The sequence below is a fragment of the Cavia porcellus genome, unplaced genomic scaffold (genome assembly GCF_034190915.1).
Source record: "Cavia porcellus strain 051 isolate PalLab524CR breed Dunkin Hartley unplaced genomic scaffold, mCavPor4.1 scaffold_5, whole genome shotgun sequence".
NCBI lineage: Eukaryota > Metazoa > Chordata > Mammalia > Rodentia > Caviidae > Cavia > Cavia porcellus.
Genome location: NW_026947488.1, coordinates 47,267,697 through 47,291,536, shown reverse-complemented (window position 1 = coordinate 47,291,536; position 23,840 = coordinate 47,267,697). Strand labels below are relative to the sequence as shown.

General features: G+C 40.4%; 2 protein-coding genes and 1 long non-coding RNA gene across 6 annotated transcripts in view; 2 read left to right on the top strand and 1 right to left on the bottom strand.

The window, feature by feature from the left end:
• The window catches only part of Mcm8 (minichromosome maintenance 8 homologous recombination repair factor), a 34,635-nt gene extending 25,195 nt beyond the window's left edge, over window positions 1-9,440 (top strand). The window contains exons 14-19 of one of the 3 annotated variants that reach the window (XR_010047508.1): window positions 172-367; window positions 2,568-2,787; window positions 3,195-3,404; window positions 4,247-4,323; window positions 7,113-7,221; window positions 7,815-7,950. Coding sequence is in view for 2 of the 3 variants with exons in the window: in XM_013160010.3 (XP_013015464.1) it covers window positions 172-367; window positions 2,568-2,787; window positions 3,195-3,404; window positions 4,247-4,323; window positions 7,815-8,004; window positions 8,880-8,972 (986 nt within the window). In the remaining variant the exon portion in view is untranslated. Of the gene's footprint in view, window positions 1-171; window positions 368-2,567; window positions 2,788-3,194; window positions 3,405-4,246; window positions 4,324-7,112; window positions 7,222-7,814; window positions 8,005-8,879 lie in introns of those variants that run through there. The other 2 variants (XM_013160010.3, XM_063248721.1) reach the window with 2 other exon arrangements.
• Window positions 1-12,815, bottom strand: part of LOC134476064 (uncharacterized) — a 30,198-nt gene extending 17,383 nt beyond the window's left edge. The window contains exon 1 of the long non-coding RNA XR_010047510.1: window positions 12,713-12,815. This is a non-coding gene — a long non-coding RNA (uncharacterized LOC134476064). The remainder of the gene's footprint in view (window positions 1-12,712) is intronic.
• Crls1 (cardiolipin synthase 1) overlaps window positions 12,026-23,840 on the top strand; it is a 22,005-nt gene continuing 10,190 nt past the window's right edge. The window contains exons 1-3 of one of the 2 annotated variants that reach the window (XM_063248723.1): window positions 12,026-12,439; window positions 14,750-14,887; window positions 18,482-18,611. In XM_063248723.1, coding sequence (XP_063104793.1) covers window positions 12,176-12,439; window positions 14,750-14,887; window positions 18,482-18,611 — 532 coding nt within the window. In that variant the 5' untranslated portion in view covers window positions 12,026-12,175. The remainder of the gene's footprint in view (window positions 12,440-14,749; window positions 14,888-18,481; window positions 18,612-23,840) is intronic. The other variant, XM_003476401.5, reaches the window with a different exon arrangement.

The window sequence follows — 23,840 nt, the reverse complement described above, 5'->3', positions numbered from 1 at the left end:
ATATTATTTTCTATAAAACAAATAGTAATTCTCCATTTTATGACAGTTTTTAATTTTATACTGGAATCAAATGGAAATAATTCTTTATTGTGAAACAGTTTCTATTTTGTAAAACTTGGAATTTGACCAAAGGAAAACAATTTTGTCTGTGTTATTCTCCTTTGATTGCAGGCATTTGTGGAATAGATGAATTTGATAAGATGGGGAACCAACATCAAGCCTTGTTAGAAGCCATGGAACAGCAAAGTATTAGCCTTGCAAAGGCTGGTGTGGTTTGTAGCCTCCCTGCAAGAACTTCAGTTATCGCTGCTGCAAACCCAGTTGGAGGACACTACAATAAAGCCAAAACGGTGTCTGAGAATTTAAAGTAAGGTCTTCAAATACTTACACCTCTCAGGTAGTGCCTGTAAGTCACTAAGAAAAAGAACCAAGGACACAAATGGATAGTTCACAGAGCGAGTGTCCAATAAATGTACCAAAGTGTGCTTAAATGCTACAAATTAAAACAATGAGATACTATTGATAGCTGTAGGATTGGCATATGTTGTAAATATTAATCATTATTGGCATTGGGGTGGGGAAATAAGTTCTCATATACCTGACTTAGTACTTTGAAAGAGCACTTGGCATGTTCGTCACAAGGTTTTAAATGTACATTCCATTTGTTTTAATTTTTTTTTTTTTGTCTTTTTCTTTTTCATCGGTACCAGGGATCAAACTCACGACCACACACTTGCAAAGCAGGCGCTTATGCCGCTGAGCTAAATCCCCAGCCCCGTACATTCTATTTGTTCAGCCATTCCATTTTTAGGAACCCTCACAGAAATAGTGAAACAAGTGCACAAAGATAGGTTTGCAGGGTGGCTATTGTAGCATTGTTTATCACCACCAAAATCAAAAGTTACTTAAGACTGCTGTACAGTGGAAAGTAGCAATCATAAGGGTGAAATTAGCTCCAAGTGTACTGGTAAAGAAGCGTTGGCACTTCACTAGTAAGTGAGAAGACCACGTTACATACTTATATATGTATCATGATCCTAGTGTTTTCAAAAACAGTCTTCATACCTTAAGTGAGTATGAGCTTTCTCTTAGTTTTGTAGATGTTAAGCAAAATATGTAGAAAGAGGAAAATGGAATTAAGAGAAGCAAAAGTGAGGAAAAGACAAAAGGGTGCCTCATACGAAAAATTAAAACCTTAAGTGTAGTGTTGAAAAAAATCCACCCCCTCTCCCGCACCCCCAGTACGGGTGTTTGAACTCAGGCCCTGGTGCATGTGAGGCAAGTGATTTACTGCTGAGCTACATTCATTCCTTCCCATCCACTGTTTTTTTTTTTTTTTCCCAATTTTGAAATATGGTCTTGCTAAGTTGCCCAGATTGGCCCTGAACTTTCAACTCTTGCCTCAGCCTCCTGAGTAGCTGGGACCACAGGTGTGTGCCAGCATACCTGGACTAATTTTTTTTTTTTTTTTGGAGACAGGATCTTGGTATGCTGCCCAGGCTAATCTTGAAATTGTGAGTCAGGTTACCTTTCTGCCTCAGCCTCTCCAGTGGCTGTAACCATAGGAGTGCACCTGTGCACAGCTAGTTTCCTAATGTTTTAATGATTTATACACTTACAAATATATTCTTTAGGCTGGGGATTTAGCTCAGTGGTTTAAGCACCTGCCTGGCAAGCAATGGTTGTGAGTTTGATCCCCAGTACCAAAAAAAGAAAAAAAATATATATATAGTCTTTGACACATTACAAAATACATAGTTTTACTAGAAGAATTGGAGTATTTCTGTACCATGATCATCAAAAAAGTCAACCTATTAGTTTTCCTCTTGTAAAGTAACACAGTGCTATATATATTTTAAAGATAAAAAGGGAAAGAGGAGGGAAAAAGATGTGTTATGTATATATATCAACTCACCAGGATGAATGTAATCATTATATACTATATATATGTACCAATAAAATTTTTTTAAAAAGAAAGATAAAAATCTTGGGGTGTTGGATTTTCATTTTTGGTAGTGTCATAAGCCTGCTTTGACACCTTGATCAAATTCTTTACTCACTCTGAATTTCATTTTTTGTGTCTCAAATAAGTGACCTGGATTGATGAGTTCAAAGATGATGACTAAATAAAATATAGCATTTTTGCTCTTATGACTAACAGCCATGTAGATGCCTTTTGAAAAAAGTAGACTCTTCTAAATGGGCCATAGAGGTTCGGTATTTTGCTGAGACAAAAGCCATAAAAACTTAAGAATTAGTCAATTAGATAACCTCTGATTCAGTGGGTAGCACTGTGAGTTGGTAACAATAGAACACGGAGGCTTCAGTGGTTTTGATGGTAGGAGAGTGGGCCATGCCAAGGGTAGGTGCATATAAACCGTGTGCACATGTTGAAGGGTTTAGAGTAGCTGGATATGTTAAATCCAAGGCTGTTTACTTATTTCTGTAAATTAAAGCTTTTTTTTTCTTTAATGTGAAACTTGAATAGTAAACAAGTAAATAGTTTTCTACATTTTCGGGTTGTTTTGATTCTACTCATTGTTTTTTCTTTTTTTCATGCTTCCTAGAATGGGGAGTGCCCTACTCTCCAGATTCGACTTGGTCTTTATCCTGTTAGACACCCCAAATGAGCAGCATGATCATTTACTCTCAGAACATGTGATTGCAATAAGAGCTGGAAAGCAGAGAGCCGTTAGCAGTGCTGCAGTAGCTCGTGTGAATAGTCAAGATTCAAATACTTCCGTACTTGAAGTGGTTTCTGAGAAACCATTATCAGAAAGACTAAAGGTACACATGCTTATTCACGATCATTTGGTTTGGTTCTGCTTGAATGTCGAAGCTCAGTGTGATAGGAGCAGGTGTGGTGTAGCAGTAGAACATGTGTTTAGCAAGAACAAGACTCTAGGGTCCCTCAGCACCACCACTCAACAAAAAGACAAACACTGGAAAGGTTGGTACATGACTTAACTGTTGTGGAAGTAAGACTTACATACCAAAACTTTTTGTATTGTGATGCTAGAGTTCATCATATAAACATGAAATCATTTAAGTCAACTAGAATGACAGCTACAATTACAGTGTTTGGTTTACTTGGAGATATGTTGGATTTCATATCGATCTAATTACATATTTTAAGAGGAAGATTTTCTTTGCTCCTTTATCTGATAACCTTGGGCCTTTCTATCTGCCTTTAGGTGGCCCCTGGAGAAACAATAGACCCCATTCCCCACCAGCTATTGAGGAAGTACATTGGCTATGCTCGACAGTATGTCTACCCCAGGCTGTCTACAGAAGCTGCTCAAGTTCTTCAAGATTTTTACCTGGAGCTCCGCAAACAGAGCCAGAGATTAAATAGCTCACCGATCACTACTAGGCAGCTAGAGTCTTTGATTCGTCTGACAGAGGTTATTTCCACATTCAGTCTTTTTTTGGCTTAAAGAAGGGGATAGGATGTAGTGTGGTTTCTCTTTCGATCAATTTCCTGTACATTGAACTCAAGTTTTCTTTCTCCTGAGAAACATTAGAAATTGGTGGTTGTATCTGTAATATGTGAAAGTATCTTTCTAGGCACAGGGTCTACTACTTACTATGCAACTTTTATGTTCTTTTAACGACTGGAGATTCCTAGAGTATCTTAAAAGTGGCTATGTTAACTGGGATCTGGAATTCCAAGGTGGGTAAAGGAGAACTTGGAATACAGCAGATATCTTGAGTATTTCATTTGATTACACAACAGGTCTGTACAAGGGTAGTGCTTACTCCCTGAGAGCAATCACTTCTTTTCACACTGTGGAATGCTGCAAGGTATTTGGCAGCCAAGGTCAGCTGAGTCAGATATTTGAGCTTTTTGCTCCTAAAATTTGATTAACTCTTAGTAGTTTAACAAATTGGCAATGTATGATTTTCTTAAAGTAAAATGCAAGGAAAAACCAAGTGTATTTCATAATCAAATCTCCTGAGATGAATACTCTCAGAAGAAAAAGATATCAATAGGTAAAAGAAAGTTTTATCTATATTTTAAGTCAGTTACTTTCATACTCAAATTTTCTAGGCTTTAAAAGTTATGATTTTTAATATTATAACTTCCCATAAAAGTCAGTTTTTTGGGAGGGGATGATTCTGGGGATCAAACTGATGACCTTGTGCTTGCCAGGCAGGCATAAAAGTCAGTTTTTATATAAATGACTATATAACCATAACTGTTCATGTATTTGTCTTTATTATCTTAAAATGTTTCCTTTCAAAGGCACGAGCAAGGATGGAACTGAGAGAGGAAGCAACTAAAGAAGATGCTGAGGATATAGTTGAAATTATGAAATATAGGTAAGATTAAAATGTACTACAAATGTACTAATAAATTTTTTAAATAAAATTTTAAATGCTGTTTTAAATGAAACAGCAGTTATCTTCTGTATCAAATTATACTTTTTATTAGGCCAACCAAAATTACTTTAATTTAGCCCACTGAATGTTTTATTTCCCTTTGAATAAACCTTTTAGTTTAAAATGTTACTGGCTGGAAACTAGTCTATTGAGAGGAATTTTTTAAAGAAATTTTTTTGAATGGTAATACATTCATACAGTTTAAAAATCAATTAAAAAATATGTTTAAGAAGGATTATTGTTGTGTGTTTATTGCCCACCTTTGCTGTCCACACACCCATTATTTCTGCTGCTCTCTGCCATTTCTGAACTTAACAGCAGCCAGAAATCTTTCCTTATTAGGACATAGAGACTAGCCTTTTTTATGGCTAACCCAGTATTCCATAGTGTAGATACACCATAGGTTATTTAAGTAGTCCCCCTATTGCTAGACACGCGAGTATTTTCTATTCTTGCTATTAGGAACAGTAATGTTCTATGTAAGGTAATTCGTATTTATGTAAGTTGTATACCTGATAGAAATTCTCAGAAGTGATATGCTGGGTATAAGGGTAAGCATATTGGAATTTTGATAAATAGTACTAAATTATGTCCTTTACATTTTATGTCATTTGATAGGTCATTATTTTTAGGTGGTAAAATATAAAGCATATATGTCTACCTTAAACATAGAATTTTTTCATTAGTAAACATGCAGCTGAAAAATTTTAAGTTTTGAGTAGGTTCATACATTATGTGGCTCGAAATGCAGGAGTGCAAAAGTATATGGCAGAAACAGTTTCTTCCTGTGTTGTTTACTAGCTACCAGTTCTTTCTTCTCCTCTTCTAGTAGCAACAAATACCAGCATTACCAATGTTTTGGTGACTTTCAAATACATATTTTTTTTCCTTCTTTAGAGACAGATGGTAGCACCCTGTACACCTTCCACTACTTTTTCCATTTGCAGTGTATATTGGAGATCATCCCATATCACTGTGCAAAGAGCTTCCTCTTCATCTGCATAGCTGCATCATCATTTAGAAGTTCTCCCCACTTTATGGTTCTGAGGATTAAACTCAGAACTTTGCACTGAGCTCTTTCCCAGCCCTTTACATTTTCATTTTTTATTTTGTGCCAGGGTCTCACTAAGCCATTAAGTTGCCCAGGCTGGACTAAAACTTGCAGTCCTCCTGCCTTAGCCTCCCCGAATGCTGGGATTAAAAATGTGCACCACCAGGCCTGCTTTAGAAGTCAGCTTTTTAGAAATATGCTCTCATAGAAATTAAAATATAGGGGCTGGGGATTTAGCTCAGCGGCATAAGTGCCTGCCTTGCAAGCAGGGAGTCATGAGTTCGATCGCTGGTACCGATAAAAAGGAAAAAGACAGGGAAAAAAAAAATGGAGAAATTAAAATATAAATCTGTTAGCAATCAGTTTCCCCAAGGCCAAAAATACATTAATAATGAAGTTATTTTCTCTTTCATTAAGTAATTTCTCTGTCTTCAAAGGTAAGTGAACTTGTTTCCTAGTTTCTGGTACACTGGGACATGGATGGTGTTAGAACCAAGTACAGTAACTTTGCCCAGTTGTTCCTCTTCGGGAGTAAAAGTCGTGCATAATAGCTAGAAGAGCAGGGGTTTTAGAGTCCAGCCTGAGGCAGCCATCAGTTATCTAACTTTAGAAATTAATGTGCTTCTATTTCAGGAAAGTAGCCTAAATAGTTTACATACCTTTACTCAAATACCTATTTGAGGTTTTTACATACCTTTATTCAAACATGAATAAATAGGCACTAAAATCCCAGATACACACTACTCATTAGTTATGTAACTTCTGGCAGTCACTTACCCATATAAAGATTTTTGTATCTTCATTTGTAAAATAGGCGTAGGAATAGTTTCTAAATCACCAGCAGGGTGATGCATGCCTATAATCCCAGCATTCTGGGAGGCTGAGACAAGTGAATCACAAATTTGAACCCAGTCTGAGCAATTTAGTGAGTTAAGGAGACTTAAAAATTTTTAAAAGAGCTGGGGATAGCTCAGTGTGAAGGCCCTAGGTCCAATCACCAATACTGCCAAGAAAAAAATGACCCTAAATTATTGGACTACAGGGAGAAATAAATGGACTACCGTAGCTGAGAGTAGGTGGCAAACATCTATAATCCCAGCATTCTGGGAGGCTGAGACAGGAGAATGTCCAGTTTAAGCCCAGCTTGCAGTTTACCAAAACCCTGTCTAAAAACATAAAAATACAATGGAGTGGGCACACAGCTCAGTGCAAAGGGTCCCATACTGCAAAAAATAAAACAAGGGGAGAGGGCTAACCTACCATAAATAAGTATAAATAATGTTTCCTCTTTTTTCTTTTGGTAGTGGGATTAAATCCAGAGACACTGAGAAATGTCCCAACCCCCTGCTTATGAGAAAGAAGCATAGTTTGATTATTCATAGAAGCCCTGAGTATATTAATTTCAGGGAGGAAAGCCATCTTATTGTTCTGTTATTCATTACAGCCTCATTTGAATGACTCCTATTTGTATAGTTTGTTCCCTTTAACTGAGGCTGTTATCTAAAGGACAAAGAACAAAGGGTTGCTCTATTGTTAGTAATCATTTAAGATTGTTATAAGCTCCTCAAGGTGGAAATTGTGCATATTTTATTCTCTACTAATAAGACACAGCCTACCAGGTGACTTACATATTTGATTAATTCCTGATTAACTTTCTTTTTTTGTCTTGTTGAGACAGGTCTCATTATGCAGTTCAGGCTGGCCTTGAGCTCACTTTATAGCCCAGATTGGTCTCGAACTTGCAAGGATCATCTTGCCTCAGCCTCCTGAATACTGGGATTACAAGTGTACGTCACCATGCCTGACTTTAAATAGCATTTTTGCCTATTAACCTGACAAATTATACAGGCAGGGTATAAGCAACAGAGCTTAGTTAGAGAGACTGCTTAATTCTGTCCCCAACTGGTATTTTCAGACTCCTAGCTAAAATTCCCCATCAAGGTGTATCTCCTTGGTGATGTTAGTAGCAGAAAGTAGGAAAGAACTGGAGATGATCTCCAACCATCAGTACTGTGGTCAGCATAAGCCATTTTCTGTCTTAGAATGTTTAAACTTCTTTGCCAGATGCTACATTAGGAAATAGGAACACATCTTTACTCAGGAAAGATTAAATTTGTTGTGTATAGAATTTTTTTTCATGAATGATATCTATCACCTAACTCTCTTTTTATATATTCTCAAATTCAGAAGTTTAACTGTGTCTGCAATATTTTTATTCTCATTTTTTTGTCCCATAGTAAATTTCACAGTGGCCCCTCCGTAAACATCTTTGATATTTTCCCAGTGAGCCTTTCAGCTACTTCCAAGTTTTCCTTCTTGTAACCAGAATCATAGGAAAACATATCCTGGGGTAATGTTTATTTCTCTTCTCTCTAATTAGCATGCTGGGAACTTATTCTGATGAGTTTGGAAACTTAGATTTTGAGCGATCCCAGCACGGTTCTGGAATGAGCCACAGGTCATCAGCAAAAAGATTTATTTCTGCTCTCAACAATATCGCTGAAAGAACTTACAGTAATTTATTTCAATTTCGTCAGCTTCGGCAGATTGCCAAGGAGCTAAATATTCAGGTATTATAACTTCAATACTTACTAAATCTTCTATGATAATAATTTCAAGAATTTTTGTAAGTGTATACTAGGACAAAAATAATTTTCTATTCTCTTAGGATTCATACCTCCCTCCTCTCAAAGACCTCAGCGTCTTGACTGCTAGAAGGAAGTACTGTAGTAAGACTCAGCCTCCATGTTTTCCTACAGGACCTGGGGTTGAGTCACACATCTTTGAGCCTCAGTTTCCTGATTGCATTTGCTCTTCCTACTTCAGGGTTCTAGCAAAAACTGATACAGTAGAGCAAGGGATATAGCTTAGTGCTACAGCACATGCCTGGCAAGTGCAAGGCCCTGAGTTCAATTCCTGATACAAAAAAGAAAAAAGATACAGTAGCACTCTAACCATGTAAAACAGTCTATATGGAAAAATGGCTCAATTTCATTTTTGTTTTTAAACTAAATTACAAGCCAGGCATGGTGGCTCACACCTGTAATTCCCACATTTGGGAGGCTGAGGCAGGAAGATCACTGTGAGTTCAAGGCCAGCTTGGCCACAAAGTGAGTTCAAGGCCAGTCTGAACTGCAGAGTTAAACAGTGTTTCAAAAAGACAAAAATAGGGGGCTAGGGATTTAGCTCAGCGGCATAAGTGCCTGCCTTACAAGTGTGCGGTTGTGAGTTCAATCCCTGGTACCAATTAAAAAAAAAAGAAAACTAAATTACAAAAAAATATGAAATTCTCTGCATACTGGCATTTTTATGTGGTCATTATTAAATCCAAAGCTCAAATTCAGGCAGTCTGCTCTGTAAGAAGTACAATAATTATACTTCTATTACTGTTTTGAGTAGTGTTACAAGTCTTATTTTGGCTAACTTTTTTGATGTTTTCTTCTAGGTTGCTGATTTTGAAAACTTCATCGGTTCACTAAATGATCAGGGATACCTCTTGAAAAAAGGCCCAAATGTTTACCAGCTTCAAACTATGTAAAAGGACTTTATCAAATCAGGACCTTCTGGGTTTATTGTCATTTTAAGGCATCTCAGTAATGAACAGTATGCCAAAAAAAAGTTCCTTGAAAATGTTATTGCAAAAAAACTAAAATAAGAAAGAAGTGTTGGATTTGGTTAACTAATTTAAAAATTAAAATGTTGTATGTTAATGCTTCATAACTTCTCCCAAAGGCTAACAATAGCTTATTTATGATATAAATTATTTATAGTTATATTTTCGATCTGTCTTATTTGTATGAATATTTCTTTTTTTTTTTTTTTTTTGTCTTTTTCCTTTTTATCGGTACCAGGGATCGAACTCACGACTGCCTGCTTGCAATGCAGGCGCTTATGCCACTGAGCTAAATCCCCAGCCCCTGTATGAATATTTCATACAAATTTTGCGTATCAGATATTCATCAGGGATATCATGTAAACTAATGAATAAATCTGTGTTCCAGTAAAATTTTTCAACATGAAAATTTGAATTTCATAACATTTTCATAAAAGGGTAAAAAATGTTTTTATTGTTTTAACCATATAATCATTACAGGCAGTAGGTCTAATTTGGCCTCCAGTCTATAGTTTGCAAGCAGCAGAAATAAGTGAGAAAAGGCGTTTTTGGAAGAATTCTGATTAGTTTATAGGATTGTAAGAAGGCCAGTGGACAAGACTAGGAGCTGTAACACCCTGCTGTAGAACGGAGCTGCAAAGGCAGCTGGTAGCACCCTTCTGCCACACGGAGCCCCGGAGGAAAGTGCTTCTGCCTCGGTGCCACCAGTGCATGTTCTGTACCACTGCCACTGCAGAAAGGCCAATGAGTGCCCCCTCCACACAAGGGTAACACAGAAGTATTCTCTGTGGGCCTCTGTGAAGTGCTGACTTCAAGTGAGAAGTCTGGTAGAAATACATGAAAGAGGTCAGGTTCTGTGCTCCTTTGCTGGGATGCTAGGAGTTTTCCTAGTTCTGCTTTAAGTGCCCATGTATTGTGAGAAGATTCAAATGGAAAAAAAAAAAAGATTCAGATGGAACCAGGCTCCCAGCCAAACTATCACACATGGAGCCAATGCTTTATCCTATAAGAACTCAGGTAGTGCCAGGTGTAGTGGCGCACGCCTGTAATCTCAGCACTGGAGAGGCTGAGGCAGGAAGATTGTTGCAAGTTTGAGACCAGCCTGTGCTACAAAAGTGAGTTCAAGACTAACCTGAACTGCATAGTGAGAACCTGTCACAAAATAAAATAAAATAGACCAAAAATAAGCACTCAGGCAGTATAAACCATTGTTGGAAAATGAATAATGGCAAAAAAAAAAACTGGCAATCAAGTACAGAGTACCTAATCAAAGTAAATGAATTGGCCTTTTATTGAATATTTAATCAATAAAGTCAAAACTAAAATAAGATTACTGCCACAGAACACAATGTCTATATTAAAACCTAATTTTAAAGGTAGATGTTAATGTAAATATGATATCTTTCTTTAAATGCTAGAGCGGGGTTAAAGGTATTTAAAGCTGATGAATTTATTAATAAAATTAGCATATTTTGCACATCAGTACTTAGATAATATCTACCAAATTAACAGTAATAGATATGAAAGAAAGAAAGGAAATAAGGAGCTTTCAGACTTTTGCTTAAAAGTTCTAATGTTAAGGCTACTAAAAAATGTTTATAGGGGAAAAGCCTAATCAGAAGAAATTGCTGTATGTTTTCTTAGATCATGTATTTGTATACTTTGCAGCTGCTAATCACAGGACCAAACACCCAGGAACACAGCTTTTATGGGAATGCAAGGCCATTCCAACTCCTCTACACAGACCTCAACGCTTATGTTTCACTTCCTGCTCAAGAAAGGGCCTCCTCACCTGCCAGCTTCCCACCAGTACAGGGATACAGAATTCCCTCTCTTCCTTCTGCCCACTCCCCCTTGCCAGCATTATCCAAAATCAGTGTCTGTGTGGGAATGACAGAGGTCTGAGTCTAATGACTGTTGAACAACAAAATTAACCTTTTTTACATTGCCAGTAAATTTTTTTTAGTTTTTTTCAATATGAGTATTTCAGTATGTGCATAAATAATTCAAGATAATCTTTTGATAAAATGCTCACATCTATAATTATATCCAATTTCTTTAGGAGGAACCTTAACGTGGGTATGTGACAGATGGGCTGCAGGGGGATAAGGAGAGGAGGTTGGAACCGTTCCTGTTCAGTTTGATGCCGGCTGAAGGTGTAGCTCAAGTGGTGAGGTGCTGGCTGCTTCTACTATCAGGTGCAAGGCCGGGGGTTCAATACTCAGTATCACCACCAAAATGATTATTTTTTTGTTTGATACAGGAGTTGTACTGTTAATCAGCAATATAATGTATTACTATTGAATATATAATAATGATAAACTGATTCGTGTCTATTTAGAATAAGCAGGTTTCAGGAGCCGGAGATTTAACTGAGCGGCACCGTGCTTGCCTGGCAAGCGCAAGGGCCTGAGTTCGATTCCCGGTACCGCCCCCCCCCCCCCATCTAAAATAAAAGAACAAGCAAGTTTCTTCCTCTCTCTCTAAGCTTGTTTCCTTACCTCAAATCCTAAAGATAACACTGGGCCTAAAGTTGTAGCAGAACTGAATAGACTAATGAGCTAGGCAGGGTTGTTTCTGTATAATACTCTCGGTAAACAATTCATCCTGCTGCTGACATTTTCTGATCTTTTTAATATATGCATCTTCATTTAATGCTCAAAAAGAATGAAAGGAGCAGAGCAGTCCTTTTCACTTCTGTACCAAATACTAACACTGTAAACCTGGCACGGGCCCAAGCGCACACCTGGTTGAGGCGGGGTGCTAACAGTGGCTTCTGGAGTTTCGGGCCGGCCTGGCTGACTTCTCCCTCCGCCGCGAGCGTTGCAGCCATCGGGCGGCATTGTCCCTTTCCACCCTCGCGACAGTGCTCGCGGCTGTAGGTGCACGAGCAGCGCCTGGCGCTGCCGCCCGGGGGCGTCGCAGCCGGCATCCTCGGTGTCGCAAAAGCGTCGCGAAGACTTCCTTCCTTGGCGGCTCCAAGCTCTGTATAAGCAGAGCGTGCCGGGGTGCCCAAGAAGCATGGAGGCGGCAGCGGCGGCCGTGCTCCTGCCAGGCCCTCGGCGCTCCGCGGAGAAGCGGCCGGCCGGGCCCAGGCGCTGCTGAGCCCGCTGTGTCCCTGCGGCGCTATGCTGGCCTGGCGGGTGATGCGCGGCCCGTGGGAGGCCCTGCGCGCGGCAGCTTGGGCGCGGGGGGCGCGGCCAGGCCGGGGCTGCGCTCTCTGGGCCCTGCAGCCCGCGTCCCGCAGCCCCGGCTGCCTGGCGGAGTGCGCATGGCTGCGGCCGCTCGCATTCGGCCTGCACCTGCCGGGACCAGGTCCGCGGCGCCATGGCTCGGGCTTGGGGAAGGCGGCTCCGGGCGGCCGGTGGGGCCCGCCGAGCGCCGCCAGCGCGGTAGGTACCGAGGGGCGCCGTGGCCAGCGACCTTGGGCTGCACGGGCCGCCCGCTAGGCATTAGAGATCCTCTCGCCCTCCTCTCTGCGCCGGCGGCTGGAAGGGCCGCAGTCTCCGCTCGTTTTACTAAATCTACTTTTAGTTTCCTGAAGCGAATCCCTTCTGTGTAGGGCACCGAAAAGCGGCCGGGTCCTCCTGTTTGCTTGTGCAGTTCTGGTTCACCGTGCTGTGACCTGCGGTAACCTTAGGCTAGGACGAGGGACACTCACGTACTTTAGGTGGTGAAAGATCCTTCAACCTCTAGTCACAGGGGAAGAAAGTAAACCACTGCGTAACGGAAGTGTGAGTTCGTCCAGGTACCTGTTGAAACCCTTCCCCGGCAGCCGAGCGTCAGTGCGGGCACGGCTTTTGATGTCATGGTAGAAGACCCGGGCAATTGTTACATCCTCAATTGTTGGGTCTTGCGCGGGCACCTGCCCCGCGCGCCTCAGTGGTGCAGCATGGGGTGAGGGGTCTCATCCTGGCAGGGGTCTCAGCTCCACTGGCAGCTGGAGTATGTTGGGGTTTGGTTGCTTGGCACTTTGAAGCAGGGCTCCTTCTGGCCGAAGTCCTTCCTGGAGCCGCAGTAGTTGGTCGAGTATGCCACAGGTTATCTGGTTGGGTACTCTGGATTAGCTCTCATGTTAACTTTGAAACTTTTGCAAATGTAATAATTAAAAATGAATGGGATACTTTAGCTGAAATATTTTTTATGGAGTCTTTAGAGAACTTTTACTGGTAAATGCTCTGGTCTATCTGTTCACATGGACCGGTGTGGCTGTTTGCAACCTTGGGTTGAATTTTGGCTTCATAGATATCTCTGCGATCACCTCTGGTACCCTTCCTTTTGATCTTCTGTTTTGTTATCTGAACTGCTTTTTCTCTTCCCCTGCCTCCTGTGAATTGCTGAAAGTGCTAGCTCAATACTATATTTGACTTTCTTTGTACTACTGTGTAATCAACAGGCTTATCTTTTTTCCCTTTGGACTCTGAGACACTCTGATCTTTGAAATTGAATTGAAAATGTATTCTGAGAACGTTTTCATATAATTATACATAGTGGGTCTGCTTTCCATGAAAAATCCCACAGTGGAGGCTTGTATTGCTTCTTTGGGAGAGTTGGAAGTAGCTCTGTAGCTTAGGGTGGCAGTATCTGTCGCCTCCAGCAGCAGCCACGGCATATCTCTGAATTCAGGTGCCATCTTTCTGGGTTATTTATATACACAAACGTGGTATTTTATTTTTTGGTACCAGAAATTGAACCCTTGGGACCATGAACTTGCCAGGCAGGCACCATGCTGCTGAGCTATATCCCTTGCCCCAATCTTGATATTTTCAGAGAATGATTCTTACAGGATGCCTCATGGAATTTTAAAAGATGTCTTTAGAAATGAACTCCACTGCTTTTTTCCTAAAAGGTTACTAATTTAAGATTCAGGCAAGTCAGTTAATAATTTAAAAAGAGGTTAAGTAGGGTTAACTCTTTGAAGAGAAAGTCCTGTGGAGTGGAATTACCATGAAGGAAAACAAAACCCCAGATTTTAGGGAGACATTTACCTGCTGCTGTCACTGTACCCTGCTGCTCAGGCTGTTGTACCTCCACCAGGGTGAGGCTTTCTAAAGCTGAAAGCACCCTTCAGAATCAGATGTGGATTGGTGAGGAAGGATGATTCTTCAGCTCTCAGCCCTTCTGTGAGTTCCAGCCTCTTAACAGCTTGGCTCTAGATGAAGCTTCCAGGAATCCAAAGCTCCTGTATCACAGCTATGGCAGTCTTTGGTTTCTAGTTGGGATCTTGACATTTCCATGGCTGTTTTGAAAGATTTACTGAATTTTGCTTCATTTTCAAATACTCAAGTTTTTATTTCCATCCTCATTTTCTTCCAGTAATTCTCTCACTTATCGATGAGGTTAAACCAGTTTCTCCTTCTCATTCTTAACCTTCATAGATTCTGTGTGCCATTGAGCATCCTTTTGATGGGTATGTACAGGGGAGGGAAATTTTATTTTGTGTGTGTATGTTTTGAGGTAGGGTCTCGCTATATGGTTCAGGCTGACCTTGAACTCACTATGTAGTTCAGATTGGGATCAAAACTCACAGGGATCCTCCTGCCTCAGCCTCCTGAGTGTGGAGGATTATAGACATGCACCACCACACCTAGAAGTTTCATTTGTAAAAGAATGTTGAAAGTGCTGAATTTTAATGAAGTCTGTACTAGAGACTTAATGACTTTATAGTATTGCATTTAAATTTTGTTGTCTTTGTATTTCAGTATGAAAATCCATGGACAATTCCAAATATGCTGTCAATGACAAGGATTGGCTTGGCCCCAGTTTTGGGCTATTTGATTATCGAAGAAGATTTTAATGTTGCACTAGGAGTTTTTGCTTTAGCTGGACTCACTGATTTGGTAAGTTATAAATGCAGTCTTATTTTTCTTCCTTCCAAATCACACAGGGTCTCTACTGTGCCCTGTAATACATAAGACAGCCTTAGTGTTTCTCTGGGGAGAAATCCTCGAGATGGATGTGATGCCGTATTTGAGGTGAGGACTGGTCTTCATGTGATCCAAGGGAGGAAGTGAGAGTTGTGGGATGTAGAGGAAGGGATAGTTTTTCACTCTTGGTTTTTAACTTCTTTATAAAAGAAATACCCTTAGAAACTCCCAACACTTGAGTGTTTACTTTAAAGAGAAAAATAATGGAGAGAAACTGTGAGACTGTTTTTCTACTTGTGCTAAAAATACTACGATCTGCAAGGAGCTGGTTTTCCTAGAGGTGGGGACAGTGGACCGGATGCTGTGGCCCAGGGTGCTAGGATGTGCAGGAAGCTGCTTGAGGCCTGTGATCTGCTGGCTTCGGTGCTGTAGGAGCTGCCCCACAGATCTGGTTCCCGCCCTCTCCACACCCCTCTGACACTTGCAAAAACCCTTGTGAGGGGCTGGACAGTGGCCCCCTCCTCTTCCTGTCCCAGGCTGTCAGGGAGAGGAGGGTTATTCTGCATAGCTTTTGGGGACTGGCCTGCTGTCATCATGCGTGACATTATTTCTATTTACCACCTACTTGGTTTGGAAAAGGATTTGAAGTGGCTGATGAAAGTGCACGCCTTACACGAGAAGTAGGGGAAAGGTAGAGGAAACATTGCAAATCAGGGCAAGGTTGGGTTGTGGAGCCAACTACAGTATCTTTTTGCCCTTGGCTGAGACCCATGTGAGCACCCGGGCCAGCAATAATCATTTGGTACCTCTTCAATGTATGTTTGGAAAGCTTTGTTCCATATTTGTTTAGTGAAAATATAAACTGATTTTTGGGAAATAAAAGTGGTGTAGTAGTTTCGTAATGCCAGCTACTGGTTTTGAGGTTTGCAGAAACAAAATTCTACCCATCCAGTAGCAGTGGCATTGATGAGCAATAGAGAATTGACAAGTTTTAAAGGGAGAAAGGAGAGTATTTGCTGTATTTTATGGCATCTCCAAATGGGTGGCCCCTTGGGTGTGCCCTTGCACTTCTGTGGCGGGCGCCCCTGTCTGGGACAGACTCGCCATCTTACTTCCTTTCTTCTGTGCTGCTTTCATTTCTGAAGCCCGAAGATCTCCCCTGATTACGCATAGTCTCCAGATTGTGGAAGGCCATTATGCTGATAATAAAACACCTGTAACAGCTAAGCTTTTTTAGCTGCTGCATTCACAGGGGGTTTATTTTATTTTATTTTATTTTATTTTTTTTGGCTTTTGTTTTGTTTTTTGGGGGAATTAGCTGCCACATACGATGGCAGTGTTCACTGAACTGGACAGCCCCATTAACAAGCTTTCTAAACAGATGAGATAACTATATGAAAACCTGAGTTACATGACACGGTAGTTCACATTTATTCCATGGAGGTTTGGATGTCTCCAGACTGGCTGCTGAGGCCAAGTATGGTGGCACATGCCTGTAATCTCAGCATTCGGGAAGCTAAGACAAGAGGGTCACTGCAAGTTCTAGATCAACCTGATCTACAAAATGAGTTCAAGGTCAGGCTACACAACGTGATCCTGAACTCAAAAAGACAAGAGCGAAACAGGAGATTGGCTCTGAGCAGGGGACCCACTGGCAGGGTGTGATTTGCTCTGTGTGGGAAACGGTTAACAGAAGGTGAGAGTAGAGGTGGAGTGGCTGGTGGAGGAGTCTTACCTGGATGCTGGGAGCGCGTGTCAGGTGCTAGTGTGGGGTTGGAGCGGACGGGTTTGGGGTACTGTTTTGAAGACCGAGTTGGTAGCTCAGTGGATTGGCTTCGTGGAGTGCAATTACTTCACAAACTTTTTTTTTTGAGACAAGGTCTGGCTGTGTAGTGCAGGCCGGCCTTGAACTCGCTTATGTAGCCTTGGCTGGTCTGGAATTCATGGCAGTCCTCCTGCTTCAGCTTCCCAAGCCCTGGCATTATAGGCATGCACCACTATGCCTGGCTTCAGGCTATTACCTTCTTTGCCCCTGTCTTTCCGAAAGCTAGGCACATGGAGATAATGATGGACAGTGCTTGGAGTGGGACGAGGCTTGGGGGAAACGGCAGGAATTCAGATGCCTGCCATGTGGAGGCCTGAGATGGACGCCTGGGTGCAGCAGTGGGTTGTTGGAGGGAGCCATCGTTACAGAGCACAGGTTGGGGCTCGAACGTATGGAGGCCAAGGCTGGAGAGGCGTCCAGCCTGAACTAGAAGAGAAATGAGAGGGCAGAGAGACCAGCTCAGAGGAGCGCTGGAGTCTTTGTTTTGTTTGGTTTTGGTGGCTGATTAATAAAAGGTAGGAAGGGAGAGATCGAAGGTGCAGGAGGGGTGCAGATCATGCAGACAAGGGCTTGGGAGGAGAGAGAGGAGGAGAGATGGAGAGGCCAAGGGGACGCCCCTGGTGGAGGTGACGCTGGCAATGCTGGGGGTCGTCTTCTTTTTTCTCTCAAGGAAAAACAGATTTGGTCATGGGCTAGAATGAATGAGTGAGGGTGGGAGGAATGAAGTGGGGGTGAGAAGAGAAAGCAGATGCTGTGGGCAGCCTTAGGGTTTCCACTGGAGGCTCTCGATCACGAGTGTGAAGTGAGCCCAGTCCACTGTTCATGCAGGCTGTGAGCAGGCCTGGAATGTAGGAGAGCAGGTTAAATAAAATGAGTGAAATCCAGGAGGGTTGTGATAGCGAGACTAGCCAGCCCTGTCTGGAGGGATAGGCAGTTCTGGGGTTCTATCCTTTTTGTGGCCCCAGGGCGACCAGGTCTTTGCTTTTCAGTTGCAGGAGATCTGGATTTTTATGGTACAATTTTGAATACATAAATGTTGACAACTGGTTATTATTTTTACAAGCTCTGGCAGACCAAATAAAACTGGGCTGTAGGCCCTTGTGGCCACTGGCAGCCAGCTGGGACCTCTGCTTTAAAGTATAATTTGTTGCAGCAATAAGAAATAACAAGTAATTAGTAACATTTTAACTAGGTCAGGTGCAGAGAATTGAGATCTTTTTGTACAAATACAAGTAGTGCAGATACAGTTAGGACAGACTCCAAGGGCTCCTGAGCAAAGTAAGTTTTTAAATCCACAAACTATGCAACAGTATAAGGAGTTAGGTCATCTACTGGGAGCACAGGTGGGAGATGCAGAAGCTGGTTCTCAGGGTACAGTCGCCCTCCAGAGTAAGAGCAGCCGTCTGGCTGTAGTGAAAGCAGGCCAAGGCCCTGTCGGCCACACTTTGTGGGTTTTTGTGGGTTCCTTATGTCTCTGAATTTGTGTCTGGGTTCTTCCGATAAGGGGACACGGAGGAAAGGTTGAGAAAAGAATGGGAGGCCTTGGGGAAAATGACAAAGTAATGGGAAACTAATTTCTAAACAGTTGCTAATTTAAAAGCTGAATGCAGCCCCAAAGAATGAGTGTGGGGGTCAGAAACAGAGCATTTTATAAAAGTATAATTATCCTTATGTCTCTTAAGCTTCATGATACCTACTTTGTGCCTATCATGACATTTATTAAAAAACACTTCTATTTTCAGTTGGATGGATTTATTGCTCGAAACTGGGCCAATCAAAAATCAGCTTTGGGAAGTGCTCTTGATCCACTTGCTGATAAAATACTTATCAGTGTATTATATGTTAGCTTGACCTATGCAGATCTTATTCCAGGTAAGAATGCCACCCTGCGTGCTTTCAAACAGCATAGGGACAATGATATTAGTCAGCTTGGGATTTCTCTTGAGGGACATAATTTTTGTTCCAAAAACATTTTTAAAGTTTTTCTAATTTTAAACTGTTGAACTATTTGATTACTTTAAAATTTATGTCTTTGTTACAACTTGTAGAAGCAGTTGTTTTCTAATTAAGATTGTTTAAAGACAGAATATTTTATAATGCCAATTCATGTTACTCTAGAATCTTTTGATGCTATTTATATAATCGTTAGTGATCAGCCTTTGGAAAATACTATAGTTTAACTTTCCTGAGCTGGACGTGGTGGCTCACGCCTGTAATCCCAGCACTCGGGAGGCTGAGGCAGGAGGGTCATTGCGAGTTTGAGACCAGCCTGGGCTACAAAGTGAGCTCAAGGCCAGCCTGAACTGCATAGAGAGACCCTGTCTCAAATAAATAATAAATAAAAAACTTTCCTAAGTCTCTGCTTATCTTTATTAAATACAGTTTAATTATGAAACTTCTGAAATCTTGAAGGCATCTGTAAAATTTCCCATCATTATTACTATACGGTTGCACAATTTTCAAATCATGTATGTAGTTGTACATTATCTGAATACTTTTTCTAACAACACTTTAGGATATTTTGCTTTGTGTTCTGCATGTCTTTTATTGGTGTTCATTTTCTGCCTCAGGTATATTTCTCCATCAGTTTTTTTCTCCTTCAAAAGATTAAGTAACTTTCCTCTAAGAGTTTAGAAAAAAGGGGCTGGGGATTTAGCTCAGCGGCATAAGCGCCTGCCTTGTAAGCAGGCAGTCGTGAGTTCGATCCCTGGTACCGATAAAAACGAAAAAGACAAAAAAAAAAAAAAAAAAAGAAAAAGAAAAAGGACCAACTATGGTGACATGCACTTCTTAATCCTAGCCTGGACAGCGTAGGGGAGAGCCTGTCTTGAAATATAAAAGGCCCTGGGAATGTAGCTCAGTGGCAGAGCACCTTCTTAGCGTGAGTTCAATCCTTAGTACCAAAAAAAAAAAAGAGAGAAAGGATCAGAGAAGCCAGGAAGTGCCTTGTGGCCCTTGGGTGTCATTGTTGACATTTGGTAGGAAGGGCCACAGGGTGGGTGTAGTCTAGTGGAGTCTCTTCAAGCTTGAGGTTCTTTTTCTCCTACCTTTAGTTCTCTTGAGTTTTCACACCAAATTTTAAAATTTACTTTCTATGCTGATCTGAAAGATAGAAATAGTATATATATATGTATTATATAAAATATATATATGTACATATACTTAGGGGGCTGATATTCTAGTGATTATAAATAATTTTTAGAGAAAACCTGTAGAACATTCTTTTGACATTCAAAAGTCCATTTTTTTCAGTGTGTGTGTATGTCTTTGTACCTTTCATTTGTTAAAGTTACATTGTGTTGTCGTAGCCAGGTCAGGTTAGCCAGGTCATTATTATTTTTTGTATAATTGCTTTCCAAGTTGGACTTTTCCTTTACTGTGGTCTGTGTTTAATTTTTTTCCCCAGACTCCCATGTTTTCCTTTCCACTAAGTGCCCCCCGCCCCGTTTTTCTTTTGTTTTGTTTTGTTTTTTTTCCTTTTCCCCTGGTTTTTTTTAAAGGGTGCAACATGGCAGTAGATATTTTGGAGGTCTCAGACATAAGAGATGTCTTGTGGCCTGGGAACGTGGCTCAGTGGTAAAACACTGCCTGGACGCACAGGGCGCTGCATTGGATGCCCAGCTCTACAAAAAGCAAAACACAGAATAAAACGTCACTGTTGTGGTCCCCATACATGATTGGAGTGAACTAGGCATAGTTTTTCAACTGTGGCTCGTTTCTCCTCCAATTTTGAAGATTCTCTTCTGCAGCCTTCTAGATTTCATCACACTGTAAAGAAGTCTCATGCAGGTCTGATACTTTAATGCTTCATATGTGATTGTGTTTTGTATTGGAAATCTTTAGGGATTTCTTTTTCTTAGCTGATTTTATTTTTTAAACCTGTCTAAAATACTACTTTCTAGCTGCTTATATGGTTACTCAGTTATTTTCTTTTAAAATATATATTTTCCAGATTTACTTGACTGTTTGAATTTCCCCCAACACATAAACCATCTGTCTTTGTAGCAGCAGCAAACCACTTTTAACACTGCTTAGCTGAAGGTTTTGCTGTCTCATAGAGCAAATTCTTTTCCTTGGGTATTCTTAGCCTTTGCCATGCATGTAAGTTCTAGAATTAGCAATTCTGCTTTCCCCAGAAGGGCAGTTCTGTAGGAAAAAAACACATCTGTGTATGTATGGTGTTCTATTTTTTTTTTTTTTTTTGTATCAGGAACTCAGGGCCTCGTGCTTACCAGGCAGTCACTGTGCCACTGAACTATATCCCCAGCCCATGTGAGTTTGATTGGGATTGCACTGAATTTATAGATCCATTCATTTTTTTTTTTAAATTTTATTTAAGGAGAAAAAGAAAGAAAAAAAAAAACAGAAAAAGATACAAGTAATACAAAATTTAAAAAAATAAACAGTAAAAAATCACTAGTTAATAGATTACATATTCTCATCTTAGAAATAGTTGTTCAAGTTACAAAATTAAAGCATATAAAGTGGACTTTCAAATAGTGAGACTGCAAACAGTTTTGTTCAATGATCCAACAAAACTCAGTAATATGGTTATCTATCTTATACACTTAAACAGATATGCAGTTATAACCTTTAGAGCACTTTCTTTTCTTTTGTACAATGACAATTACACATTTTGGGTTTTATTACTCCCACAGTTCTTACTACTTTTTTTGAAGAGAGTAAAACCAAATGCGACATATCAAAACAGAGTCAGTGAAATCAAAAAGATGGACATAATAGATAATGTAAAAAAAAAATATAAGGTGATCAGCAATGGTTACCATACTGCCTCTTGCTATCTTAAGAATTGCCTATATTACCAGTTATAATAAAATTGAACAAAACAATAAAGAATAAAGCCAAAACATTGGAGACATTACAGGACTTTAAAAGAAGATAATAGTCAACCAGAATGGGCGTCATAATGAATCTTCCTATCTTCACAGTTGTTGCCTATACTTTCAAACTTGGTACTATCAAGCTAAGCAGAATAGGGGAAAATCAGTCAAAACAAGATGGTGAGGGCAATACAGAATTTCAAATCAAGTTAATAGGAAATCAAAGTAGGTTACTATAATGTATCCTGCTATTTTTTATTTTTCCCTTAATTAGAAAGATAAAAATAAAAAAGTAATTAAAAAAAGGAAATTGAGACAAAAGAGGGCATAACAACAAAACAGCGCAGGTCAAAACATAACCATTTAAGCAAAATAGTGTTTCACCATAAGATAATCCTAACATAAAAGTAGTTATCATAGTGTCTCTTTCCTTGAAATCTTTGAGTATAACTACGTATACTGTAGCACCAAACATATCCAGACAATGTAAAACTAGTCAATGTAAAACTAGTCAATATTACAGGGTATTTAGAGCCAACTAACAGAAAATAAACAATGGTTTCTGTATAATCTCCTTGTCTATAAAAGTTTTGCTTATATTATCACATATAATAAAATCCAATAAGATACAACCTGTTAAGACCGATGGAGACAGAAGAATAAAAGCTTGATGGGACTTCAAAACAAGATGATACTAAATCAGCACTAGCTATTATGATGTCTTATTTTCTCCAAAATAGCTGTTCCTACCATCCAATCTTCTCTGCCTCATTTCTGTTGAGCTCTTTTTCTGTCGTTTGTTGTCAGTTTGTCCTCTTCCTTTCGCTTTCTGCTCCATTCATTGTGGCCTCTCTGCACTGTTTCTGGAATCTTGGTATTTTCCTTTTTTAGAATATCCTGCAGTATTCTCTGTAGAGTTGAATTGGTGGTTGCAAATTGCCCTAGTTCCTCTTTATCCTGGAAGCACCTTGTTTTTCCATCAATTTCTAGGGACAGTTGTGCAGGATAACTCAATCTTGGCTGGAGGTTATTATCTTTCAAAGCTTGAATTATTTCCCCCCATGCTCTTCGTGATTTGATGGTTTGTGCCAAGAAGTCTGCTGTAATTCTGATGGGTGTTCCCTTGTAAGTGATCTGTTTCTTGTCTCTGATGGCTTTTAATATTCTGTTCTTATATTGGATTTCTGGAATTTTGATTATTATATGCCTGGGTATAGCTCTGTTTGGGTTGTAGGTGGCTGGGGTCCTGTATGCTTCATACATCTGAGTATCTTTACCTTTTGCTAAATTAGGTAAATTCTCTTGGATTATTTCTATGAATAGCTTTTGTAGTCCATTTGTTTGTGTCCCTACTTCTTTTATGTTCTTAATTCTTAAGTTATAGATCCTCTTATCATCTTCTAGCCTTTGACTATTGCTGTTTGTTTTCTTGTTATTTTTAAGAAGTTTTTCATCTCATGCTCCCACATTACAGATCTGCCCTCCAGTTCAGATAATCTGCCCTTAGTTTCTTTCAAGCTGTTATGCCAGCTTTCAATAGAGTTTTTAGTTTCCTGGTAATCTCTTTGAACCTGCTTCATGTATTCTATGTTTACTGTATTTTCTCCATCAAACAATTCTCCCCTTTTTTTCTGTTCTATTCCACCATCTGTTTTTTCTTGGGCGGTGCTTAGCATTTCTCTACCTATTCTACTTATATCTTGCTTTAGGTCATTAATAACTTCATTTTTGAACTGGTCTATGAGGCTCTGGAGATATCACTTTATGTCTATTGGTGCCATGTCTGATATTGCATGTTTCTCAGGATTGGGGGCCGAGGATGCTTTCTTGTTGCTCTCTTTTCCCATATTTTTTGTTCTTTCCATACAAGTGTATATAGGAGGCCCAGTTTCTTTCTTTGTTGGTTACAGTTTGTTTGAATTGCACCGGCTAGGTGTTCCTGCCCACTGCAGTGTACTAGGGAGACACAGACCTGGGCAGCCTGTGCTTGGTCCACCCCTCCAGGTCAACCTACTGAAGGCTTCACTGCTAGGGTGCACCTCCAGGCGCTGGGACCTGGTTTGGGCTAGCCTACTGGGTCTTACATCAGTGGTGTTACCCAGGCCAGGCACTCCCCACCAATCCCGCTTGAGAGGGGAATATGTGACTAAGGACTCTGCAGCGTCCTGTTCCGGCTAGTCTGCTCGGTCCCAGTATGTCCTTTGCTGAAGCCTCCTACTCTATGGAAGTGTCTCCGATCCGCTCACTTACCACAGGTCGA